Raw genomic sequence first — 24,158 nt, 5'->3', positions numbered from 1 at the left:
TTAAAATAGCGAAGTAGATAATCGCTAGGGAAGAAATAGATTTTGCTGACCTTGTGAAGGATGCTAAGTCAGTTGCAGGTTTTTCTCCTTCCCTCCAATTTCGAGTCGGACGGAATGAGGCTACATAAACACTGCCTGGCTGCCAGGCAGCTTCAAAATGGAGGCCTCCGAAGTCGCTTTTTCGAGACGAAATTCTTCAGGATAGCGGGCACTTCAGACGCTTAAACTTAGGTCAGTGGAAAAGCTGAATGTTTACTTGCTATAGGAGGAGACAAAAGAAGTAGGCTTTTTGGAGTGACCTTCTCCTTTAAAAAAGCGAACAACAGTTGCTAAAAGAGACTTGCATGGAGTGATTTGCGTATATTGTTTGTGGAGATTTCCTTGTTTTGCTTGTTCAATTCATTCGGCTTGGTTAAATGCTTTTTGATGAAATAAGGTTATTGTGCTGAGTATTAAAATGATTAGTGTTTTATGGCAACTCCGCGCTTTTTAGGGTTGGCTAAATCTATATATTATGCTCACTCATGCTGTATACTGGTATATGGTTTTTATTAATCATAAAAACATTGTAGGAGGCGGGTAGGATAATGTGTTCAAAAGATTTCTAGAAAAAAGGCAGAAGTATTTTTGATATTTTTAGAATTAGCATTCCATTTTTGGCTTCGAACGAAATCTTTATATTGGTTCTATGAAAATTACAACTGAAAATTTTAGACCTAGTAAAAGGTAGCAACTTTGTTATAGCTCACGTGTCGTTTGTTTACAACTCTCTTGTTACTCTCACCCTAAGTGAATAAATAAAGATACCCTGATTGTCCTCACTGATCAGTTCCTGACACGAATGTTTGATCACATTCCGCTTAGTCGGTGTCGATCCTTCCCCACAGAGCTCTTGTAAACCATGTTTCCATGGTTACATGACATTTTCTACGAAATTGGAGGCTTAAACCCTTAAAAAAAAGTTTGCCCTCAGTTAATGAGCCTCGGAACGAAATCTAACATTTACTGCACACGCAAACAGGCAAATTATGAAGTTTAAAACCCAACAATGAAGAACTGTGTTTTACTTCACTTCCGTCAATGATAAAAGTTTAAACGGGTTCAAAGTGTCTCCTTTATACCAAGGTGTGAGTGGTGGATTTCGTTTCAATTTGTTTTTGTCTCTTATTCTTATTTCCCGGGTCATACGGTTGTCGTCATAACTACTCATATTTTGACGGGAGTTTAACACGCAATCCTTAGTTAGGTTGAACTTTTTGAGGGCACATTTGAATGCTTCATTCTTCGTCGTCAAGGAAAGTTAAGTCTTACGCAAATGTTGATGAAGGAAACTCAGTGAGAGAATCAACGCTCTAGACGTGACACCTCTATTCCAACGCCATGTTTTTCAAAACTCTAACCAGTTTTTTCGACCACTGCGCGCTCTATAAAAATACTGTGAAAACTGCAGCAGTAAACATCTTTTCGCCTCAGTCAACCAGTGAAACACGGGGAACCCATGCTCGTTCTCCTTGGTTGACTGACGTAAATAGTAACATGCAAATCTTTGAGACAGCTTTGTTTTAGGACAATATATGCGGGCTGTTTGCCCGTGCAGATCAAAGTCACGCCATACAAAACTTTTGCTCAGTCCACCGATGTACGTTTTCAGGGCACAGGGCACAGGGCACATTTTCAAACTGTAATACTTTCTTCGGCCACGCTAAAACCGCGACACGAGTGGGTACCATGTAGTCACGCAAACTGATCTTCAGTTTTGACAGTGACATCATCCTTTGTCAAATTATTAGTATTTGATATCTGCATATTTATTGCATATCCCTCTATTTAGTTCGCGCAGATCAGGTCAACCGTAGAAGTAATACAGTCTCTACGCTAGGTTCGTGTTGTCTGACTTTGGGTTACTCTTTCAAAGAATCGTTCGATGAATCAGCACTGTTGGTCGATCACGAATTGGTGAGTATATAACTTGTTGTGGCATGCATGCATTCTGTAAGTGATAACATGAGTTAAACAGTGGACATTTGCGAAAAGTTTATTATTTCGGTTTGCTGCATGGTTTTGGTTTGCTGTGAACTAATGTTCCTTCTGACATATAAACGACCATTGTTTGGCAGCTAGTAGCCGACTAGTAGATGAATTAATGCCGTGTAGTAAAAGAAATACTGCGCTGCAGCGCTGTTCGCTGCCATGAGGAAGTTATCACCCGCTCAGTCAATTTCAGCTTCGGAGGGCTTTTGCCTTCAAGTAGAGCTGTGAGATCTCATAAAGAGTCAGTTCCTAAAATAAATCTGGAACATAAAACAGAGTTCTGATATCGTTGCTTGGCGTCCGCTTATGCGCGGGTCAGAACGAACGTTAATACTATATAACAATGGCGCTAACGTGAAGTTAATTTGTTTCATTTACAAATTGTTTTGTTGTTCACGAATGTTTGTCCATTATAATATTCTCTCTTTTGCTCGTGATGTTGATAGAGCAGGTTGAGGGTTGGAGTGAGATTTCAGTTCAGCTTAAATTTCGGCGACAATTTACATTCAGCAATGACTTTCCATTGTTGTTTAGGAGACGATGCTTGCATTACGTCACTGAATTTATCATGACGGAAATAACTTGAATTACAGTATATTAAATGCCGTAAAATACAAAGGTTCAATAAATTACAGGTCTTATTTCGAGACCGCTTAGTCAAAGATATGTGCAGTAGTACTAGTGAACGAACATCTTCCGAGTTAGGGTTTTCACCTGTTGAGCAAAATCAGGTGAACTAGTATTGGTTCAAGACAGATATTTCTTTTTCGGTCTTACCCTGCGTCCAGACGAACAAAGTCACTTTTCCGCATAAAATACAAGACGTTTTAGGCGTCTGAACACAGGTTCTGCTTTGTGTACTTATAACAACAACAACAACAAAAAAAACGTATAATACATGTATAACATTTTTCAAATCACCAAAGGCGCGAACGGGTAAGACGACAGCTCACGATAGTGCTTCGTTCATGCTTTCGTCGTTTTATATCTGTGAGTGTGCGCGAAACTACTGATGATATTGATAAAACGGCGTGTTAATAGGGCCGTCGATAAAATCAGGAACATGGAACATTCTGGCACATCCCGGAACATGGAAAATTATATAAAAATTATGAGAAAAATGTGTAAAATTAAATAAAGAAATAACCAAAAAAGCTAATTAAAGAAAAAAAAAAGATAATTAAAAATAAATAAACTGGTGTTCACGGGCCAGTGTAAACGCCCATACATGTTCATGTCTACAGGCAGATAAGTGCGAAAAGTTTTCATTCAGAGTAATTTAAACGATGGTTTGAGTGGGAGAATTTAAGCCTTTCCTTTTCTTTAAATCGCCCCTTAGACAGAATCTGAAGGTTTGCGATGCAAGTAAATTTATGGTGTAGCGGCTGTTGTAAAACAAGCAAATTCCGTCTGGCAAGTCAATAAATCATTAGACTACGACAGGAGCCATAATCGGGGACGGAGACCGTAAGTCTCGGGATTCGCGCGTACCTATGATATGGGACAATTTTTCTATTTTTAGAACAAATTGCGCCATCCTGACGTCATATATCCGCGCGGATCCACGCACATGTCGTGGGCTCTCGTGTGGATGCTGTCACGTTGCGTGATCAAATGGTGAGAGTTGAGAGACCTTGAGAGATTATCTTGCGTATTTTTCACAGCGATGGCAGGGGATAAGGCAGCGAATGCGAACCAGGGCGCTTATATCTAGTTTTATGCTCTGAGCTAACGGAAAAGGTGGTTTTTTCAGGGTCGAAAACAAGACTTCAATCTCGCGCTGGGAATGAATAATAAGATCTGCTAGTTATCTGCTAGTTGTAAGCTTACGCGTATGCTTTTGCGTTTGTTTTGACTTAAGAATATAGCAAGAAAACTCTCTACTCTGGTATCGAGTTAATTTGTGAGTTTCTCAGACAATGGTTAATCATAACCAAAACCTGTTTTGATGGTTTCTTATTGTTTAACTTCTGCTTTTTTGGTGAGTTTGCAAAAGTTTTTGAAAGGAAAGTCTGACGCGTACAATTAGCTCATTTGCATAGTGCAGCTCGTGCACCTTCAAGTCCGAGTCGGTGTTTTCAGTTGTCAACAAATCTTGACAAAGATTTCTTTCGTTATCTTTTGTGCTGAGATGCTTCGACAAATTTCACGAACGCAAAAAAGGCTACTAACATCATGTGTGTTCTTCAACATAAGCATAGTGAAGTTTTACACTGCGAAAAATGAAAATAGACAACGAGTTTTGATAACTCGATCAATAAAATCGAAATCGTTATTCGAAGTTGATTAAAGAAAGCGTCATCGAAACTTCGCTGATTATTTCTGCTTTATTCACATATTTTCAGCTTAGCTTTTAATATGTTTTCAAACATTTATCAATCTTAAACATATTTAAAAACTATAGAGTTATTGTTTGAGTTCGATGTACGCTTTCACACGAAAGTGCGGCGGAAGTACAATTTGTCATGTTTACTGACTGTACAAAACACGCATCGGCGGGCGCTCTCATTCATCGACAACAGAGAATTTACTGGATTTTTACACGAGTAAAACTTAGCAGTATCTACGGACGTAAAGTTATTGGACCTTGATGCCAGTGAAATATCAAGTGTTGCTTACAATTCAAGCGAAACTCAAACTAGCAATTATTTTGTTTTACTTTTCGGTCGCGATAGACTGACAAATTCCTCGCAAGCGTGTGGCAAGAGGAGCTAGGAAACTATGAAGTCCTGAAGCTCTGCTATATCTAAATATATCCAGCTAGTTTTTTGCTGTGTAATGGAAAAGCTGTTAATCTTCAACATATGTGAAATTTAAAGTGGAATGATGTACAGTTCATGTAAAAGAAGCATCCGTCGGAACACAACTTGGTCAGCGATATATACTGAAGCTTACAGCGGAACATACCTAAATTCGACACTGTCTTACTTCACTCAAACTGGAGCAGCTTACGACGAAAATACTTAAGCAAAATTCCAACAGACGTAAACGCGTTGAGTTGTGGGCCAACTGAAAAACATGAAAAATTTCGGGAATTTCGGACGCCATTTCCCCCGCGCGACATCCGCAAAAATCCTCGCAGCATGTACGCGCGTGTGCCTGAGGCGATGGCGCAATTTGTTCTAAAAATAGAATTATTGTCCCTTATTATATAGCTAGCTCCGCGAGCGGGCAAGATGAATCAAATCCTGCGCTGTGATTGGCTACCCGAGCGGGCAAGATGGAGCTATCTTGCCCGCTCGGGACTACCCGCCGTGTCCCGCGAGAAAATTTCCCCGAAAGCAATATAATAAATCCTTTATTGACCAAGCTTGTTCGGCCAAGATGGCTGGATATTGGCCTCGTTCTTTTTTTGCGAGTTTATGGACCTCGACTCCGTCTCGGTCCATAAACTCGCAAAAAAAGAACTTGGCCAATATCCAGCCATCTTGACCTCACACTTGGTCAATAACCCATATATATCATGGGGACAACCCCAATACTAGAAATGGCGCGCGCTTACGGTCTCCGTCCCCGATTATGGCTCCTGACTACGAGTAGTCCCTCTTTCGCTTAGTCCGTCGTGCGTAACGCGAAAGAAAACCGCGAGAAAAAAATGGCCGCGCGAAATCCTGGGGGCGAGGAGCGCGCGAAAGGAGGGACTACCGCCTAAGCCCTAGAGTTTGCCCTTTCACGGCCGAGTGATTTTTCGGTGTAGGATTTCTCATCTTGACGTCCTCTTGTTATCGCCTGTTGTCAATAACCCCGGGAGATATCCTGAATAAAATTTCTCTACTCTACTCTTCAAGTAGCGAGGCAAACATATGCCGTGAGAAGTATATCTTCGTTCAGTGTTCGTTCAGCGACACTGTCCAAGAAGTTTTAAAAAGAAGACGGCGAATAGGGTATCTTGCAACGAGTTTCGCTGGGTCTGTACGTGTAAACCTAAAAGTTATTGCAAAAATTTCAAATGCAGAGTTTCAACCGAGAATTTACCGGAATTGTGTGTTTGACACAGGAGATCATCCAACTGCGGTGAAATGTTTGCCGATAGCAGCGGAACGTTTTAGGTGAATGTCCAGTTTCAAGTGAAAGTCCGGTTCAATCTTTCAAATGGACGGCAGAAAGACCAAGCTCAGTGAATATATATTCGCTGACTTGGACGATGCTGTTGAGCGGCGAAATCACAAAGTGGCTCGCAGTCGCGTTGGAGGCGGGAAGCTTTGCCAAACAAAACACTGGATAAATTTAAATCTTTCCAAAGCCTGTTGGCAGATTCGCAAGGATATCACGGTTTGCGAAGCGCGACTGCAACGCTTTGATTTGCTCTGGTACCGCTTCGATTTGCTCCGGTTCCAAAACATTCCTGCAAGACGTCACACGTATCTCGAATGTTGACAACACGCTGTCAACGCTCCTAACATAAGCCAATCATATTTTTGCGTTGTGAGAGCAACGCATAATTCAAACTCTAGGGCTTAGGCGGTAGTCCCTCCTTTCGCGCGCTCCTCGCCCCCAGGATTTCGCGCGGCCATTTTTTTCTGGCGGTTTTCTTTCGCGTCACGCACGACGGACTAAGCGAAAGAGGGACTACTCGTAGTCTAATAAATCATCAGTGCTCGAGTACTTCGAATTAGTTTAGACAAGAAACTATATGCCGTGTATAACCATGGGAAAACTTGTATGCATGTCTTTGACGCAATAAATTGAATAACGAAATCAGAAACTTATGTAGACTGTAGATTGTTTACAGTCCCGTGTTTTTCGGTCTACTTGAAGAGTTGGAACGCCACTATCTTGGTTTTCTATGAATGAAAGAAATATGGGAAGAGGACAGAAGCCCCTACCCTGGGGACAGGTACTTTCCCCAGTTTTCGGTAGCCAGTTTTTCATTTTTTTTCATTTTTTTTTTTTTTTTTTTTTTTTGCAAACTCGGAGCTGAAACCAGATAATATTTTTATTCATTTATTTAGCTTTTACTTATTTGTCTTTCTACGCTATTTTTTTTTTAAATTTTATATATATTTCTCGTAATCTATCTCTTGTCTATCTTATGTAAGGAATGTCACAAATGGCCGCTGACTAGCTGTAGGGTAGCGATGCTAGAGTCGGTGCCTGAGTTATTAGCTTTACTAATAGATTAAATTACGAGCCGCGAAAGAAGCCCGAACCCGCGCTCCTCCCCTCTTCCAGGAGCGGAACGTATACGTAGACCGGACTCTAGAGAGCGGCTGCAATCGAGCCTATGGGTCAGCTTATAGATCTGCTTATGCCTGCTGTCTCTTTTTTTGCATATGTTTGGCCAGGAACTTTGAGCTTTAAACTTTAATTTTATTTTGTTTTCTTACATAAAGTTACAATTGCCTGCCTCCCGCAACTAGTTCTAACACTAATCGAGGCGGGGGCAAGAGTTGATGTTAAAAAGGAAAGGAAGAAAAAAGTAACGATAATATTTACAACAAAATTACAAAAGGTACAAAAACTACTGGTAACCGAAAACAAAGTAACAGTGTAATATGCACATACATAGGCGATTAGAATACTATTATCAATAAACTGTTAGTTTAGAAAATTTTTCTATCAGTTGGGAGACTTCACTATAGTCATATTCACGTTTTAACACATCAAGGAGAAAGTTTCTTTATTTTATCTCGGATCATGATCTGGTCTTAGAGTTACGTATCGTACTGGTTTTAAGAAGTTGATTCAGGAGGTTTATTGGGCTATTTTGTGTATTGATTTCATACATCAAGTAGCACAAATGCTGGAAAACTAAGAATGACTTTGGAAAGCACTTGGCTTTAAGAAATAAAAGAATTTCATGTTCTCAGGTGTTCCGAAAGAGAATCAAGCGCAGTGTACGTTTTTATAAGACCAGCAATCGTTTGAACTGTGTTTTTTGGCGGTAACCCTAAGCACCAATATTGCTCTTATAGCATAATTTTCAAGTTTAGCTAATAGGATGCTACGGTTAACTGTGTCAAGCGCCTTTTTAAGATCAATTAAGATACCACATGTATACTTTCTGCTGTCCATATTGCCGTATACAGTGTTAAGAATATCTAGTATTGCATGTTGTGTGGTTTGTTTGCTTCAAACCCCATATTGGAAGTTATAAAGTATATTAAAGTATGTTATTTTTGTCAATAAATTTAAGAAGTCGGTTATATATAAACTTTTGAAATATTCGATTATAAGTCGACAACAATTAAATAGGTCGATAGTTTTCAGGAAGAGTATCATTTTAAAGACTGGAACAATCTTAGCGAGCTTAAATTTTGCTGGGTAGATCCCAGAAAGAATAGATTGATTAAATATTTCAGCTAGGGATATTGCTTGGGTTTTTCAAGACAGTTGAATTCCTTTTTACTTTCTCATTTACACTAACGTCAACGCCGTTTTCAACAATAATCATGATGGTATAGTGATTGTACAATGTACAACGATAATGATAATTTCCTTTTTACGATCACAGGCCGGTGACCTCCTATCAAAAAAGATAGTGACAGTGTGAGAGTTAAGGCATTATCTAGCGATATTTACAACCCAGGATGACTAACGCTATCACCGGATACATCGTGGATAAATGTTAGCAGAACAAACTACACTTTCCTGTGATAGTGATTTCTCCGGTGGATAGCGTTGTTAACCCTTTGAACAACTGGTATGTGGACTTTTGATTTTGGTTAAAGCAACCGTCTCCAAAGTTAAAATTATTCATCTTCTCATTTTTTAGTTATGAGTGATCAACATGCAGCATATTTGGACTGCTTGTTTACCCACCTTGGCGTTTGTAGCTTTGGTGTCAGCAATTCAAAGGGAACTAGAAAATACAGACAAACACGACTGGCATTGGGATGTGAAACGGTCGACTGGGGTATTAGGGGTAAGTTTGAAAGTTAACCTTTAGCATTATGTCCTTTAATGTCAAAATTTGGATCATTGGATAATGCAATTCAAGAGTTCTACTAGCTTTGTCATCACTGGTATATGAGCATTTATATCATGCTCTACAAATGTGGTAAACGTACGCGTAACTTTTTGGGGTCGTTCTTATTTTTATTTTATGTCAATTGTCTATATTTTGAGGTTGTTTTAATAAAACAATTGTTCCATTCGCGCTTGTTGGATGTGAGATAAATATAGCCAACTCGGCTCTCTCTCCTATCCAATGTTTCGCCTAGTTGTTATATAGTCCTAACGGTTTTTCAAATATTCTGTAACTGACGATGATGTTAGTAACATCGAAACATGTCTTATAAATTAAAAAATGTCGCAATCTTCTTAAAAATTACGATTTGCTTTATGCTGTCTCGACCTTTTAAATAAATGCCTTTCCCTTTATTTCCAATCGCCTTATACAGCAGTAAGCCGCCTTGCCTCACTGTTCCACAAGCGCTTATAATCAACCTTCTGCTGAATGGTTGAGGCAAACTGTGAAAAAAATCATTTGGGTTTTACTACATAGGTAAATGCTATGACAAGTATTTGATTTTCTGTTTTCATTGGCTGATTGATTGTTTGTTAATTTTTCCTGTTTTCTTTTTCAGTGGCAAAGACTGACTCCTTTCAACAGCCCTCCAAGATATAGTACATGTGATGTTGACTTAAAACAGTCTGATCCTCAGCCAAACAATTGGCTGTTAAGTGATCAAATCACAGCCAGTGAAGCTAACAGGATCGATATCACTGTCCGGTACAGCATCAGAAGTTGTTCTACCTTCCCCAACATTGGAGGATATCACTGCGTGAATTTTTTTGACTTATACGTACACCAGTCAGACTCGGATCTCTATCCTGACCCTCTCAGTAATTCAGTGGCGTATAAAAAAATAGCAGAAATTAATCAGACTACCGATAAAACAATAAGCGTCGTTGTTAAACGAAAACACATTATTTTAGCATTCCGTAATTATGGAGCCTGTAGTACTCTGTTCTCTGTTAAAGTCACTTATAACGTTTGCCCAGGTGAAATACTCAGTAACAGTTTGGTGTCACTACCAACGACTGTAGCGCCAGCAAATGATTCTGAACCCACTCGAGTTGAAGGAAACTGTGATGAAGATACTGTTCAAGTATCTGGCCGTTTGTACGTTCACTGTGAGAGTAATGGCGAGTGGAACACCATTGGACTTGAAGGAAGATGTATTTGTAAGGAAGATATGCAGAATAATGACGGGATATGCAAAGGTAATGTTGCATTTACAACGCTCAGCCTTCATTTTCTTGAATGGCTCTATTTTGAAATGTATTGAAAACGCTGCAGTGAACTCATAACTGGCATCAATCATTGAAAGGTTGTTGGATCAACAAGTTAAATGCTGTACAATAGATTTTATTTCCCTTTCTGCTATTCTTATCTCAGTTGGTGCATTCTTGTTTTAGCTTGTCCAAATGAAACATACAACGACCAGACAGGTCTTAATTGTACAGGTAAGAAATACTACAAAATAAATTTGTGATATATCATGAATGGGACTCTCATACTATTCAACAGGCTTAATCCTAGAATGTATTAGACTGTATTCATCAATTAATCGGGTTCCGTTGGATCTAGTATTTTGCAGTCTTGAGAAAGCATCTGGGATTGTCTTAAATTTGTGAACTTAGGAAATCAGTTAGCTTATTCTATCATTTAAAAACACCATTGCATAGTCTTTCTGCATAAAGTAGATTTGAAGCACCGAGGTAATTTTGGCATGCCTTATTTGCTTACTCATTTGCACCCTGAAATACTAGCTAATAAATGGGTGAATTTTCTTGTTTTTAGTTCTGCCAGCAGTCCCGAGGAGCATTACCCTTGCATTCGTTAACCAAAGTGCAGTGGAGTTAAGATGGCTGCCACCCGCTATAACCGGTGACCGGACTCATGTGTACTATGACTTCGATTGTCTTAAGCTATGTGACAATGACGACGACAACGAGTGTGTTGATAAAGAGTGCGGAAATGATGTCACTTACTTACCATATAAGGAAGATTTAGACATGGCAGAGGTGACGATAACAAACCTTTCGTCATTTGACAATTACGCCTTTAAAATCTACGCTAAAAACAGAGTGAGTGAAGTGGCGAAACGAAGACATGGAGTTGAAGGAAACTATACAGCAATCTTCGTAAGGACTAATGGATCAAGTAAGTTTATTATTATTTTTTTTTTTGGAAATTTTCAATACGCTGTAAAATAATTTTCATCTCCTCTGCAAATCATCTAACACAGATGATTGCTATTAATAATCTGATTTGTTTTGGTTCAACCTAAACGTTTCTCAAGGGCAAGAACCTATTAAGATTTACCACGGGACTGTTTAATTACAAGTGTACATGTGTGCAACATGACAGCATCATCGTGAAGTGAGAAATAAAAATTAAACCTGTGTCCGTTACGACTGTTGATTCAGTGACGAAAATCTACTCAACAAGACCTTCTCCAAATAAATGCTAGTGCCTGGAAAAGGCGCACATTTGAAATCGGGGTTTGTTTGGGATCCGACTTTAAAATGAGAAAATACGGAACGCTTGGTCACCAAAGAAACTTCTTCTGAATATAGCTTACGATTTTGCATTAATTGTGCTGCCCTTGCTTAGACGGAAGCAAAGCAGTTTTCCGTAACGTGCTGCAATAATTTGCTGTGCTCAAGGTTTAAGAGATCACGCTTGGAACTTGATGTTCTTAATTGGTTTATTTTAAACAACACAGTTCCTGGTAAACCCGAAGTATCGGTTGAACAACTGGAAGAAGCCGTCGTTGTGTCATGGATGTTACTAGCGAAGAATGGCGTCATTAAAGGTTATCACGTGACATCCATGAGAGAGGATGACTTTTCAGATATCAAGTCAAGAATTACACAAGGAACCAAACTGCAATTTGACAATCTAATGGCGGGAAAAACGTATGAGTTCCAAGTAAGTACAATCTGAACTCATAGTTTGGGCAAGCAGTTTACCGTGTCGGCAATAAGTGTTATTTTGGAGTTTTATGCTGAGAAAACGAGCAGACAAGTAAGCAAACAAAAGACAAAAAATAAAACCCGTAAAACTTCTAAATAAGGCGCTTTGGTCTTCTTTCCTCAGGTATTTGCAATAAACGACATCGGCGAAGGACCTACTGGGGCGAAGACTTTTACACTAAGAGCTGGTTCGTTTGTTAAATTGTTAAATTAAGATTAACATAATATGTTCCTGCTCTTTCAAGTAAATGATTTGACGTTTATCATTTCCTTTCTAGTCTTGTGAAGGCTAGCACAAAAATGGATCACCTAGCTGTGGGTATTCACTTCACTGTAAACAGGATCAGGAAAAGAAAGCTTTTGCGAAGCTTAAGGTCGCCATAGACTTTGATTTCAGCTTGACTTATAAACCGACTGGTTGATATATCTTTCATCTCACGACTGATTAACACTGAATAAATGTTTGTAATTGAAGTTAAATTGCATTCGGTACTGGAGGTGGAGCACTCGCGTTACTAATTTTTTTTTTTATCATTGATTCTTCTTGTCAATTTTTTTGTAGTTTACATTTCAAGGTTACAATTAGCACCAAATTATTACAATGTATATACTTGCCTCTTTTGCAATTTCAACAACTACAACAGCTCCAGCAACTGAAGGTAATAATAGTCGTGGATTTGCGTAACAGGAATACTTGACAAGTAATATGTGATATGATCACTAATATTTCACGAAAAAATTGCAAAATAAGTCGCGCTTTAATGAAAAGATTCTGATTCTGATTATAATATTTTCACAGTTTGTTTCCCAACAAAATCCGTTCTTTTACTGAGTCCCTCCCCTCCTACTGGAAACCAACTCCACCCAAAACGAGTAATGAGAAAAATTAAGTATAAGCAGGAGCCATAATCGGGGACGGAGACCGTAAGTCTTGGGATCCGCGCGCACCTATGATATGGGACAATTTTTCTATTTTTAGAACAAATTGCGCCATCCTGACGTCATATATCCGCGCAGATCCACCCACATGTGCTCTCGCGTGGATGTTGTCAGGTTGCGTGATCAAATGGTGAGAGTTGAGAGACCTTGAGAGATTATCTTGCGTATTTTTCACAGCGATGGCAGGGAATAAGGCAGGGAATACGAACCAGGGCGCTTATATGTAGTTTTATGCTCTAAGCTAACGGAAAAGGTAGGTTTCTCAGGGTCTAAAACAAGATTTCAATCTCCCGCTGGGAATGAATAATAAGATCTGCTCGCGCTAGTTGTAAGCTTACGCGTATGTTTTTACGTTTGTTCTGACTTAAGAATATAGCAAGAAAACACTCTACTCTGGTATCGAGTTAATTTGTGAGTTTCTCAGACAATGGTTAATCATAACCAAAACCTGTTTTGATGGTTTCTTATTGTTTCTGCTTGTTTGGCGAGTTTGCAAAAGTTTTTGAAAGGAAAGTCTGACGCGTACAATTAGCTCATTTGCATAGTGCAGCTCGTGCACTTTCAAGTCCGAGTCGATGTTTTCAATTGTCAACAAATCTTAGCAAAGACTTCTTTCGATTTGTTTCGTTATGTGCTGAGATGCTGCAACAAATTTCACGAACGCAAAAAAGGCTACTAGCATCATGTGTGTTTCTTCAACATAAACATAGTGAAGTTTTACACTGCGAAAATGAAAATAGACAAGGAGTTTTGATAACTCGATCAACAAAATCGAAATCGTTATTCGAAGTTGATTTAAGAAAGCGTCATTGTAACTTTGCTGATTATTTCTGCTTAATTCGCATATTTTCAGCTTAGCTTTTAATATGTTCTCAAACATTTATCAATCTTAAACATATTCAAAAACTATAGAGTTATTGTTTGAGTTCAATGTACGCTTTCACACGAAAGTGCGGCGGAAGTACAATTTGTCATGTTTACTGACTGTACAAAACAAGCATCAGCGGGCGCTCTCATTCATCGACAACAGAGAATTTACTGGATTTTTACACGAATAAAACTGAGCAGTATCTACGGACGTAAAGTTATTGGGCCTTGATGAAACATCAAGCGTTGCTTACAATTCAGGCGAAACTCAAACTAGCAATTATTTTGTTTTACTTTTCGGTCGCGATAGACCACAGGCAGCCCAAGCTCTCTCTATGAACCACACAAGCAACACAATATGGCATCGAATTATAAGGGTTTATATGGGATTTTCTACAAGATATCCTTGGAGGTAGTTAAAAGTGAAAATTCTCAATAAAAATGGCTTACCTTGTTCCATACGTGTGTTGTTTGCTCCTGGTGTGGTTATTTTACCGATTGAACTTGATTTAAGCGACTTTTTTGAATTCCGATATTCCCTTTATAAAGAGAGGACAAGGCGAAACACCTCAGTCGGAACAGCCTGCCGAACGAAGTCAAAAATCCCAGGCTAAAATGTGCCCATGGCCACAAATCCACCGCAGAATTCAAGGGCAAAGGTTGATCTTTCATTTCAATCCTCTAGCCACACAATTGCAGCCCTGCGAGCGACGCCAGGCGGCTCTTCGTGTCCCCAGTGAAACGATAAAACTATGGAAGAGCTCCGTGTCGTTTGATCCGCGACATAACGACCGTTGAAATCGGCTTGGTAACCTCGTCACGTTGGCAAACCAAGACTCGCGGGGGTACTAGACCGCAATTTGTCAAATTTGTCAAACGTAAGATCAACGGCGAAAGCTCCGTAGAAACTGAGGAGATCATTTTTGAAGTGGAAGTCGTGGTAAGTTTTCTCGTTTATGCACCTTTGATTTGTTTGTATAAAATATTCCCGAGCTGATAAACTAAATTTGCTTCTCTTAGGGTATTGTGGAATTACGAATATTGTGAGGAAACTGTAATGGAAGCCAGCAAAATTTTGTCTAGAGCATACGAAGAGAAAGAAATTGCCGTAAGCAAATTGAACTCTCTTTTGCTCGGGAGAATTCTTTACGAATTATGGGGAGATGAAGTTAAATTGGTGAGGCGAGGACCGAGTAACTCAAAGGTGCGTAAACGTGAAAACTTACCATGACTTCCACTTCAAAAATGATCTCCTCAGTTTCTACAGAGCTTTCGCCGTTGATCTTACGTTTGACAAATTTGACAAATTGCGGTCTAGTACCCCCGCGAGTCTTGGTTTGCCAACGTGACGAGGTTACCAAGCCGATTTCAACGGTCGTTATGTCGCGGATCAAACGACACGGAGCTCTTCCATAGTTTTATCGTTTCACTGGGGGCACGAAGAGCCGCCTGGCGTCGCTCGCAGGGCTGCAATTGTGTGGCTAGAGGATTGAAATGAAAGATCAACCTTTGCCCTTGAATTCTGCGGTGGATTTGTGGCCATGGGCACATTTTAGCCTGGGATTTTTGACTTCGTTCGGCAGGCTGTTCCGACTGAGGTATTTCGCCTTATCCTCTCTTTATAAAGGGAATATCGGAATTCAAAAAAGTCGCTTAAATCAAGTTCAATCGGTAAAATAACCACACCAGGAGCAAACAACACACGTCTGGAATAAGGTAAGCCATTTTTATTGAGAATTTTCACTTTTAACTACCTCCATGGATATCCTGTAGAAAATCCCATATAAACCCTTATAATTCGATGCCATGTTGTGTTGCTTGTACATGTGTGGTTCATAACGAGAGCTTGGGCTGCCTGTGGATAGACTGGCAAATTCCTCGCAAGCTTGTGGCAAGAGGAGTAGGAAACTATGAAGTCCTGAAGCTCTGCTATATCTAAATATATCCAGCTAGTTTTTTGCTGTGTAATGGAAAAGCTGTTAATCTTCAACATATGTGAAATTTAAAGTGGAGTAATGTACAGCTCGTGTAAAAGAAGCATCCGTCGGAACACAACTTGGTCAGCGATATATATCTAAGCTTAAAGCGGACCATACCTAAATTCGACACTGTCTTACTTCACTCAAACTGGAGCAGCTTACGACAAAAATACCTAAGCAAAATTCCAACAGACATAAACGCGTTGAGTTGTGGGCCAAAAACATGAAAAATTTCGGGAATTTCGGACGCCATTTCCCTCGCGCGACATCCGCAGAAATCCTCGCAGCATGTACGCGCGTGTGCCGCAGGCGATGGCGCAATTTGTTCTAAAAATAGAATTATTGTCCCATATCATGGGGACAACCCCAATACTAGAAATGGCGCGCGCTTACGGTCTCCATCCCCGATTATGGCTCCTGGTATAAGGGGTTAATTCACTAACGATGTTTGTGGTATATTTCTACCTTTTAGCAGACTCCAAGACTGCAATGTACCTAAACATCATTTACGGATTTGTCGGACTTGTTGTGTTATTCATAGTTTTGATCGTTTCTTTCGCCTGCTACAAAATCTTCAAAAGGTAGGTTGCCAGTAACTATAAGCAAAGGTTTGGTAACACATAAGCATGTAAAAATCAGTGATGCAATCGAATGACATTTTCGATTTTATCGCTGATTTCAACATGCTTATGTGCTAGAAGCCATAAAGTATTCTTTAGTAAAGCGGTTTTGAACCGAGTGTCGTAAAACCAAACCAAAGTAATCACTCTAGCCAATCACAAAGGACTCAGAATTCGAAAATGTAGTGAACCAATAAAAACTCGAAGTAATACGCGGGAAAACGCGTGCGAATGAGTGACGATTCGTTTCGGTTATACTTATGATTGGATCGAAAAGTTGCACTAGTCTTTTAGGCCCATCGCGTAGCGTAGTAAGTACAAAAGCAATTGTGCTTTTCGACACTCGAACAGAAACCGCTCTAGTAACTGTTTTGTCACCTTCAGTGTGACGTTTTACCTACATGATGCTGATATTAGTCTTTGTCAATATACTAGATAGGTTTTCAATATGGATGATCATTTTGAGCTACTTCTCTCGTCAGTCACTTGTAATTAAAATAAAATGCTGGATACTGATTGTATGAACTTTCGTTGTTTACTTGAATGAAACAGGAGGCGCCGTCAAAAGAAAGAAAAACAAAGCAAATTGCCAGTAACAACTGGATCAGGAGTCAGAGTGTACGATGGTAAGACTCCATCTCAGTAGCGGATGCACTGTTGAACGTATTATAGGGAGCAAATAATTAGTTTACTTCGTTATCAGCATTCTCCATGTGTGACTTCACTAGATCAATTTACTGAAAATGTGCTGGATAGTATCTGTGAAATATTTCCTTTTCCGTTTCCGGAGTGTTACAGAAATAATAAATTAAGATTTCAGCGATGATAAATTGGCTGATTTTCAGTAGCGTCGGAGTCGTAAGAGTGTACGACCTAGTGAAAATCGAAAATCGGAGTGGTAAGCGGAGTCAAAAGCTCGACCAGCACCTTGATAATCTCTTGGCTCGATAGAATCGGAGTCGGAAGAGTCAGAACGTTTCCATTTCTTCCGATTCCGTTTACGACTCTGTCGCTTATGATTCAGTGAAAACTAGAGTGTGGGTGTCGGAAGCAGAAGCGTAAGGATAAACCAGTCACAAGACCTGGTATTTAGCACTGTGATTGGCTTATTCTTCCACTTCTACTTCCGACTCCGACAATGTATTTTTCATTAGGTATTAAGAGACAAAGTCATAAGCAGAATCGGTGTTCTGCTTCCAACTCCGTCAGTTTGATTTTCACTAGACCGTATCGCTCTTCGTTTCTGATTACGACTCCAAATTCGACGCCGTCGCTAGTGAAAACCAGCCTTTAACGGTGAACTGATATCCTCGATTTGGTCGTTAGACCTGCTTGATGTTGGCGTTTGTTGACGTCCAGTATGGGAAGAAAAACCCGCTGGTGACGTTTATGACAGTTTACAAATCATTTACTTCCAAAAGGAAAAAGGCTTATTCTTGCTGATATTTCAAAAGGCGTCAATGTTTTCTTCAGATATTACGATGTTGTCAATGGCGGCATACCAAAATATCGATGACATCTGTGATGGTTTTAATCTCGACCGCGACCAAATAACGTTAGTGAGACTGCTTGGGACTGGGAACTTTGGTCGGGTGTCCAAGGCAATCTACGGAGCTTCGCATTCAGAAGTTGCGGTAAAAAGCCTAAAAGGTAGCTACACATTTTGCTTTTTTCAGTTGATGAGTTTTAATTTGATAATTATCAATAAGTCTAATTTTTGTTCAATTTTCAGCTATTAACGGCATCACTCGCAGTATCCTCAGTGCTCCAGCCAATACGTATTGTTTGCGTTGATGGCATTGAAGTGTACTTAGAATAGTTTTGGAGTAGCCCTAGGATAATTTTTGTTTTTTTTCGGGATTATACTAAAGAAGTCAGTCACGGTTGACAGATCAGTGGAAACAGGATTTGCTCTCCCTTGATCCGAATTTGCCGTTGACTCAAGCAACAACTGACCCTCTTTCTCATGAGAACTTTTTACACGTGATCTAGACAATGCTTCACCGAAGGACTTACAAGACATGCTCAGTGAACTAGACGTCATGAAATCTTTGCAGCCTCATCCTCATGTTGTTCGACTGATTGGTTGCTGTATTGAGAAAGGTACATTCATGCTAATCTCAGTTTGCTGGTTGTTTTATTTTTAATGTAAGCATTTCTTCTTGTTATTTTTCTTTCTAAAGGGAGGGTGTTACCGCGTTTAGAAAAATATTGTTTGAATTACTGAAAGATGAATAAGTTGTGTTGGAGGGTTCATATAGCCAATAGTATTTTACATGAAATCCCTGAATGACGTGATTCTGATGTAATATTAAGAGTATACTAGGCCTACCTGGAAAGTGATGTTTGCTTTATTACGTCGCCTACATGAATTCATAATATCACCACCGCTCTGTCACTAGATTATTATCATCATAAACTGTAGGATTTGTTTCCCAATCTTAAGTTATCGCCATGAGATTTCATCGGTGAATTAATTAGCAAACTTTAACTTCCAGGTGAGTGTCGTTTTAGCTTTGCATTGTTTTATCATTCCAGAGCCGATGTTAATTGTTTTGGAGTATTTACCATACGGTGATTTAATGGGATATCTGCGCAAGAGCAGAGGACATGAGGACACGTACAATACCGGGGAGAAAAGACCAAATTCCAGGCTCACTGAAAAAGATCTGTTATCTTTTGCTTGGATGATAGCTGATGGTATGAACTATCTGGCAACAATGAAGGTACACCGCTTATCTCGTAGTATAAACGATGAAGTAATCATTTCAAGTTTCCTTCTAATAGAGTGTTTTCACATGACGTCACTGCAGCCATATTGGTATCCCCAAATAATGAAACGGCGGCCATGTTGGTGAACCAAACTAATCCTGTGGGAGTTTTACTCTTTTCTTATGTAGTTACTTTCTTTTGCTCTAATAAATTTGCATAGTCGTTGGCCACGCTAGTAAAAACTCTGTACAGAAGGAAACGTAAGATAATACAATATTTCATCAGTGGTCTAGCTCGAAAAGCAAAAACAAACACGAAGCAACACTAGCAGATAACATAGTTAACATTGGAGAGATTTAGACGGAGAGGACGTCCGACATTAGTCAATAAGTCTGCAAGCATACTCGGAAACTCACATTATTATCAGATTATGGATCAATATTAGGATCACTTACAGTTCGCTTATTTCAATATATAGATATAGTTACAATACTAGGATCAGTGTTGGCGTTAACAAGACGCGTGCCTGATATTCAGGAGAAATGAGTAGCTGATCTTGAAAGAGATTCATGTTGCTCTGTGTTTCAGGTTGTCCATCGTGACTTGGCCGCCCGCAATGTATTAGTAGGTGAGAACAAAGTCTGCAAAATTTCCGACTTTGGATTGGCGCGTGGTTTGGAGAAAGATGTTTACACGAGACGAACTCAGGTGATTGCAAAAATAAACCGCTCAAAACTAAGCTCAGATGCAGCTAAATAATTTAATCAATTAATCAATCAATCAATCAATTGATTGTCTTTACGATCAATTGATCAATTCCTTATAGTTCAGTTACTTTTTCATTCCTTCCCCCAGGTTCCGTTGTTCGTTCGTTATTTATTTATTTTGTTTATTCTTTTTTTTTTTTTTTTTTAAGGTGCGTCTCCCAGTGAAGTGGATGCCCCCAGAGTCACTTTTCTATGGTGAATCGACAGCTATGAGTGACGTGTAAGTTCAAGCCTTGATTTAATAAAGCCGTCATATTTTACTAGCCCTCATGCTTCATTTATTATGTAATAACCAGTTAAACAACGTTCCAAATTTCATCATGTGAAAGTTTTGTCGACCACACTTCATGAAAAAGAGCGTAACCTTTGTAATGCGTCCATACCGAACGGTTGAAGGTGTTTTCGTCACTGTCTGTGTTATAGGAGAATCTTTGCACATGTTCACAATATTTGCCTCATAACCATAAGCGATACAGTTTCTGATGGAGCTACAAAGAGATTAATACTGAATATTGAAAGGGCACAGCACGATTAACTGTCCCAAGGAATTTGAGCGCGATGTATTGAATACTTTTTGTGCGACGAGGGTTTAAAAGCTATAAATTTTACAAAGAATGAAGAAGCTCATTAGCGCTTTTGCCACACAGAAATTTTGATGTTTTTGAAAGCCAATTTCTCCTCGAATATTACACCCAAAGAGCCAAAAATTTCAACACTTACTAAGTTTCACAAGCTCTTTAATTTTTTCTAGTAAAATCGTGTCTAGCATGATGCCTTCTATGCGCAAAGTCGTATGTTAATGAGGAAAAATGTAAACAATGACGTCAGTAAACATTCGCCTATAAGAATGTTATAAGAAGTGTTATAGAATGGCATACATACTTCCTCAAACGCGTAATACTCTTTGTTTGTGGAAAATACATCCATAAAAATGAAGCATATTGTTAGCTACGTATATGTAATGTAACGAACTCTAGAAAGAGCAGCCGTAATATCGATCAATGATAATGCAGAACACCGCATTATGTTGAAAAGTGGGAAGACTTAAACTGAAATCACAAACTTTGTGCTTTACAGATGGTCTTACGGTATAGTAATGTGGGAGGTGTTTACCGTTGGTAAGTAAAATATTTGTCAGAAGGCCAGGAAACACAGCTTCGCAGTTCACATCCTTCCGTTTATGCAGTTTAAATTGTCAGGGGATGCTTAGAAAACCATAGCTTGATATATAATATAATATTTTTGCTCTCAATACTTCAGTCTACTTTTAACAGGAAAAGAATAATCTTGTATAGTAAACTGATTCTTGACAAAGTAGATGAATAACTGAAAAGGGTATTTGAATTGTCTCGAATGATAATGCAACGCAACAAGCTAAGACAAAGTGAAAACACAACTAGACTGCTGTGATGAATGTTTGGTTACAAGTAAAATACCCTCCAGTGTAATTCGTGCATGATATCTCTGAACCACATTTACCGTTTTGATAGGAAAAGTGTTTCCCGCGAAAAGCCTCTAAGTTGGCGACATAAGGAAACTGTAAGGGTAAGAGAGCACTGTTGCCAGCGAATGCTGACCTACGACCACCATTTTGCATTAGATCCATGTATACTAATTTCTTTGTTTACTCATGGACTCAAGCGAAACCATTTCATGTTGTCTTCCTAAAGTTTCAGACATTGATATTCTTGGGAAACAAAGTTAACTGTTTCCCTTGTGATGAGTCATTAAAAGTGTGAAATTTTATCAAGTATGTTTTAATGTTTTAAGGTGAATCACCATATCCTGGTGTACCTTCTCGACAAGTGGCTGGCTTGTTGCAGACAAGATACCGAATGCCTAGACCAAGACACATCTCTGCTGAACTGTGAGTGGCTTCCATTGCATCTCACTGACTGAACTATAATTATGGGAAAACCAGGAAAAATGAAATGAAAATTGCAAACCAGCGTGTTCGAGGGTTACCATGCACATTCTACTCCATCTCCATCCTCAGTGTCTTGTGTCAAAAGTCGGCTGGCTCTCTGGCTCTCTCTCTCTGGGTGGGTGGGTGGGTGGATGGGTGGATGGGTGGATGGGTGGATGGGTGGATGGGTGGATGGGTGGATGGGTGGATGGGTGGATGGGTGGATGGGTGGATGGGTGGATGGATGGATGGATGGATGGATGTACGTATAATGTAAACATTCTACAAAGAGTCAAAGAAAGCAGCAAATAAAGCCATTTTCGATTTTTCAAGCCGTGCGTTTCTTTTTCATTAACATCTATTTTTGTTACATAAGCGACATTTTTGGCCAAAAACTAACTTTGTTAAACGTACTATTTCCCTACACTGTGTCACTTTTATTTGAAATCAGCCCTACAAACTCTGCAAACACTACCGGCTTTTTGTGCCCGAAATGTCAAACGCAGGCCTACGCCAGATTTGAACTCAACGGCTTTAATTAAAATTGCACCCAAAAGTTGCTTTCAAAGCAATACCGTAGAGAGAAAATAAACACGTTGTTTGTCGGCCTTTTTCGGTCCGTATTGGTAAAAACCATGCCCTTGAGCACAGTTTTTCCCAATACGGACCTCCCGGCCGGCAATTAACGTATATACATAACTGCTTTACAGTTACTCCATCATGACAGAGTGTTGGGAAGAAAAACCTCAAAAGCGACCAACGTTCCGGTGGCTATGCTGTGCGGTCAGAAGACGTCTGGATGACCACAAGGTTGGTAAAGTGCTTTAATATATGTCAGTGTAGCACACACAGCAGAAACGGACACTCACTGTTTAAGCTGTTGTCCTATTGAGCAATTTGTGTGGCTTTTATCCACCGTGTCTATAAACCTTTCCTTTTGGGGAGTAAGAGGGGAGGGTGTAAATATGAAGCATATCTACCAAGACGAAGTCGAGCTAGATATTCGTGGCCAATTTTCACCGGGCCTGACTGGGGTGACATGTTGCTACCAAATCACTAACAACGTACTTTAGTCTTAACGCGGCCTGTCAAAAACAACGATTGCGTGGCCATTTGCACATCAATGTTAGGTGGTAAACAAATAAGAAGCTTCGGCCTGAATCAGGAACTAAAATTCGACCACTCTATCCGAAACAGTGAAATAACTGACGGATTTCGGTCCAAAATGAGGCATTGGCAGTCAGAGAAGAACGATACAATTGTATCATCACTGGTGTTGACTCCCTTAACCGTTACACTGATCAGCAGAGACACATAAAGGTCGATGGTCTAATCTCTTTATCTATCTATTCTTTGATTTGCAGACATATGTGAATTTGGAGGTTTATGATGACAAGGACTATGTTAATTTTGACGTGGTGACGTAGAAGGATTGACGGAGTATCGTCAATATATGGAGAAGACACGTCATTTTACTGCAGGAATATAGTGTTGACAAGTTTCACTTTATTCAAAAAGTTTAAGAACACCCATCAAATCGATTGCTAAGGAAACCGTGTATAGCTTTTCCACTACAGATTGTTTGCAAAATTCTCATCCGATCTGGCATGATAAACATTTGCTACTTCCTGGACTGAAGGCTCGATATATTGCATAATGTCTAAGCGGCACCCTTTCTGAGTGGGGATAACGCTATCCAACGGGTAAATCACTGGAGAAAGGTTGACGACACAAACTTTGCTATCCCAGCACTAAATACATAGTGATTTATCCAGTGGAGAGCATTATCCAAGCTTTGACCAACCAGCTATTTCAAGTGCTGTGAAAGTTAGAAAATTCCGGAGACTCGTGGCTAATTTACGTGTTTATGATATAAAAAAGAATGCTATACTTAGTACATAACAAAACGTCGAATAGAAGGCGTCGTTCGCGTGAGTGTCACACGAAGTACGTTAGGCAGATCATGTAATAATAGTGGCTCTCGCCCGCCGGAGCCCCATATACCTTAGAAAATTTGGTGACCCATCGAGCCGAGAAGTTTTGGTTGTCACATGCTTGTTGGTACAACGTCTGTACGTGCGCCACTTGCTCTGCGCGCGCGCGCGAGTTTTTGAAGGTCCTTTATATTACCTCTTTTGGCCTAAAAAGGGAAAGCAAGAAACTCCAAACAGTGTTTAAGAGGTACCGATGAGGAACATTAGGGGTTAGAGAGACATGAAAACCTTGCCTAGTGAAGATTAACTCGAGAATGTTCGCTTGTTTCGTATGTTTAGTAAAATAACAAAACGGTAAACACTGTGGAAAAATGGTTTATTAGTTGATCTATGGAAAGATTAGCTCATTACAGTCTTCACAACGTTGGCGTTTGTTGAAAGTTTCTTCCTGGGCGATTCACGCAGACTGAGGCGAA

General features: G+C 39.6%; 1 protein-coding gene across 1 annotated transcript; it reads left to right on the top strand.

The window, feature by feature from the left end:
- The first annotated feature begins 1,501 nt into the window (after positions 1–1,501).
- LOC145482947 (ephrin type-B receptor 2-like) lies at positions 1,502–21,877 on the top strand. The gene is made up of 16 exons (XM_081461580.1): positions 1,502–1,956; positions 8,747–8,896; positions 9,561–10,200; positions 10,396–10,443; positions 10,781–11,143; positions 11,709–11,914; positions 12,083–12,146; positions 16,216–16,324; positions 16,916–16,989; positions 17,837–18,013; positions 18,356–18,466; positions 18,902–19,089; positions 19,664–19,783; positions 19,992–20,062; positions 20,920–20,960; positions 21,613–21,877. Exons 2-16 carry the CDS (start codon positions 8,762–8,764, stop codon positions 21,711–21,713), a joined length of 2,448 nt encoding a protein of 815 aa, XP_081317706.1. The 5' UTR covers positions 1,502–1,956; positions 8,747–8,761; the 3' UTR covers positions 21,714–21,877.
- Positions 21,878–24,158: the final 2,281 nt, after the last annotated feature.

Source organism: Orbicella franksi, chromosome 3 (genome assembly GCF_964199315.1).
Source record: "Orbicella franksi chromosome 3, jaOrbFran1.1, whole genome shotgun sequence".
Classification (NCBI taxonomy): Eukaryota; Metazoa; Cnidaria; class Anthozoa; order Scleractinia; family Merulinidae; genus Orbicella; species Orbicella franksi.
Note: the sequence above shows the minus strand (reverse complement) of the source record. Positions and strands in the feature narration are given on the sequence as shown.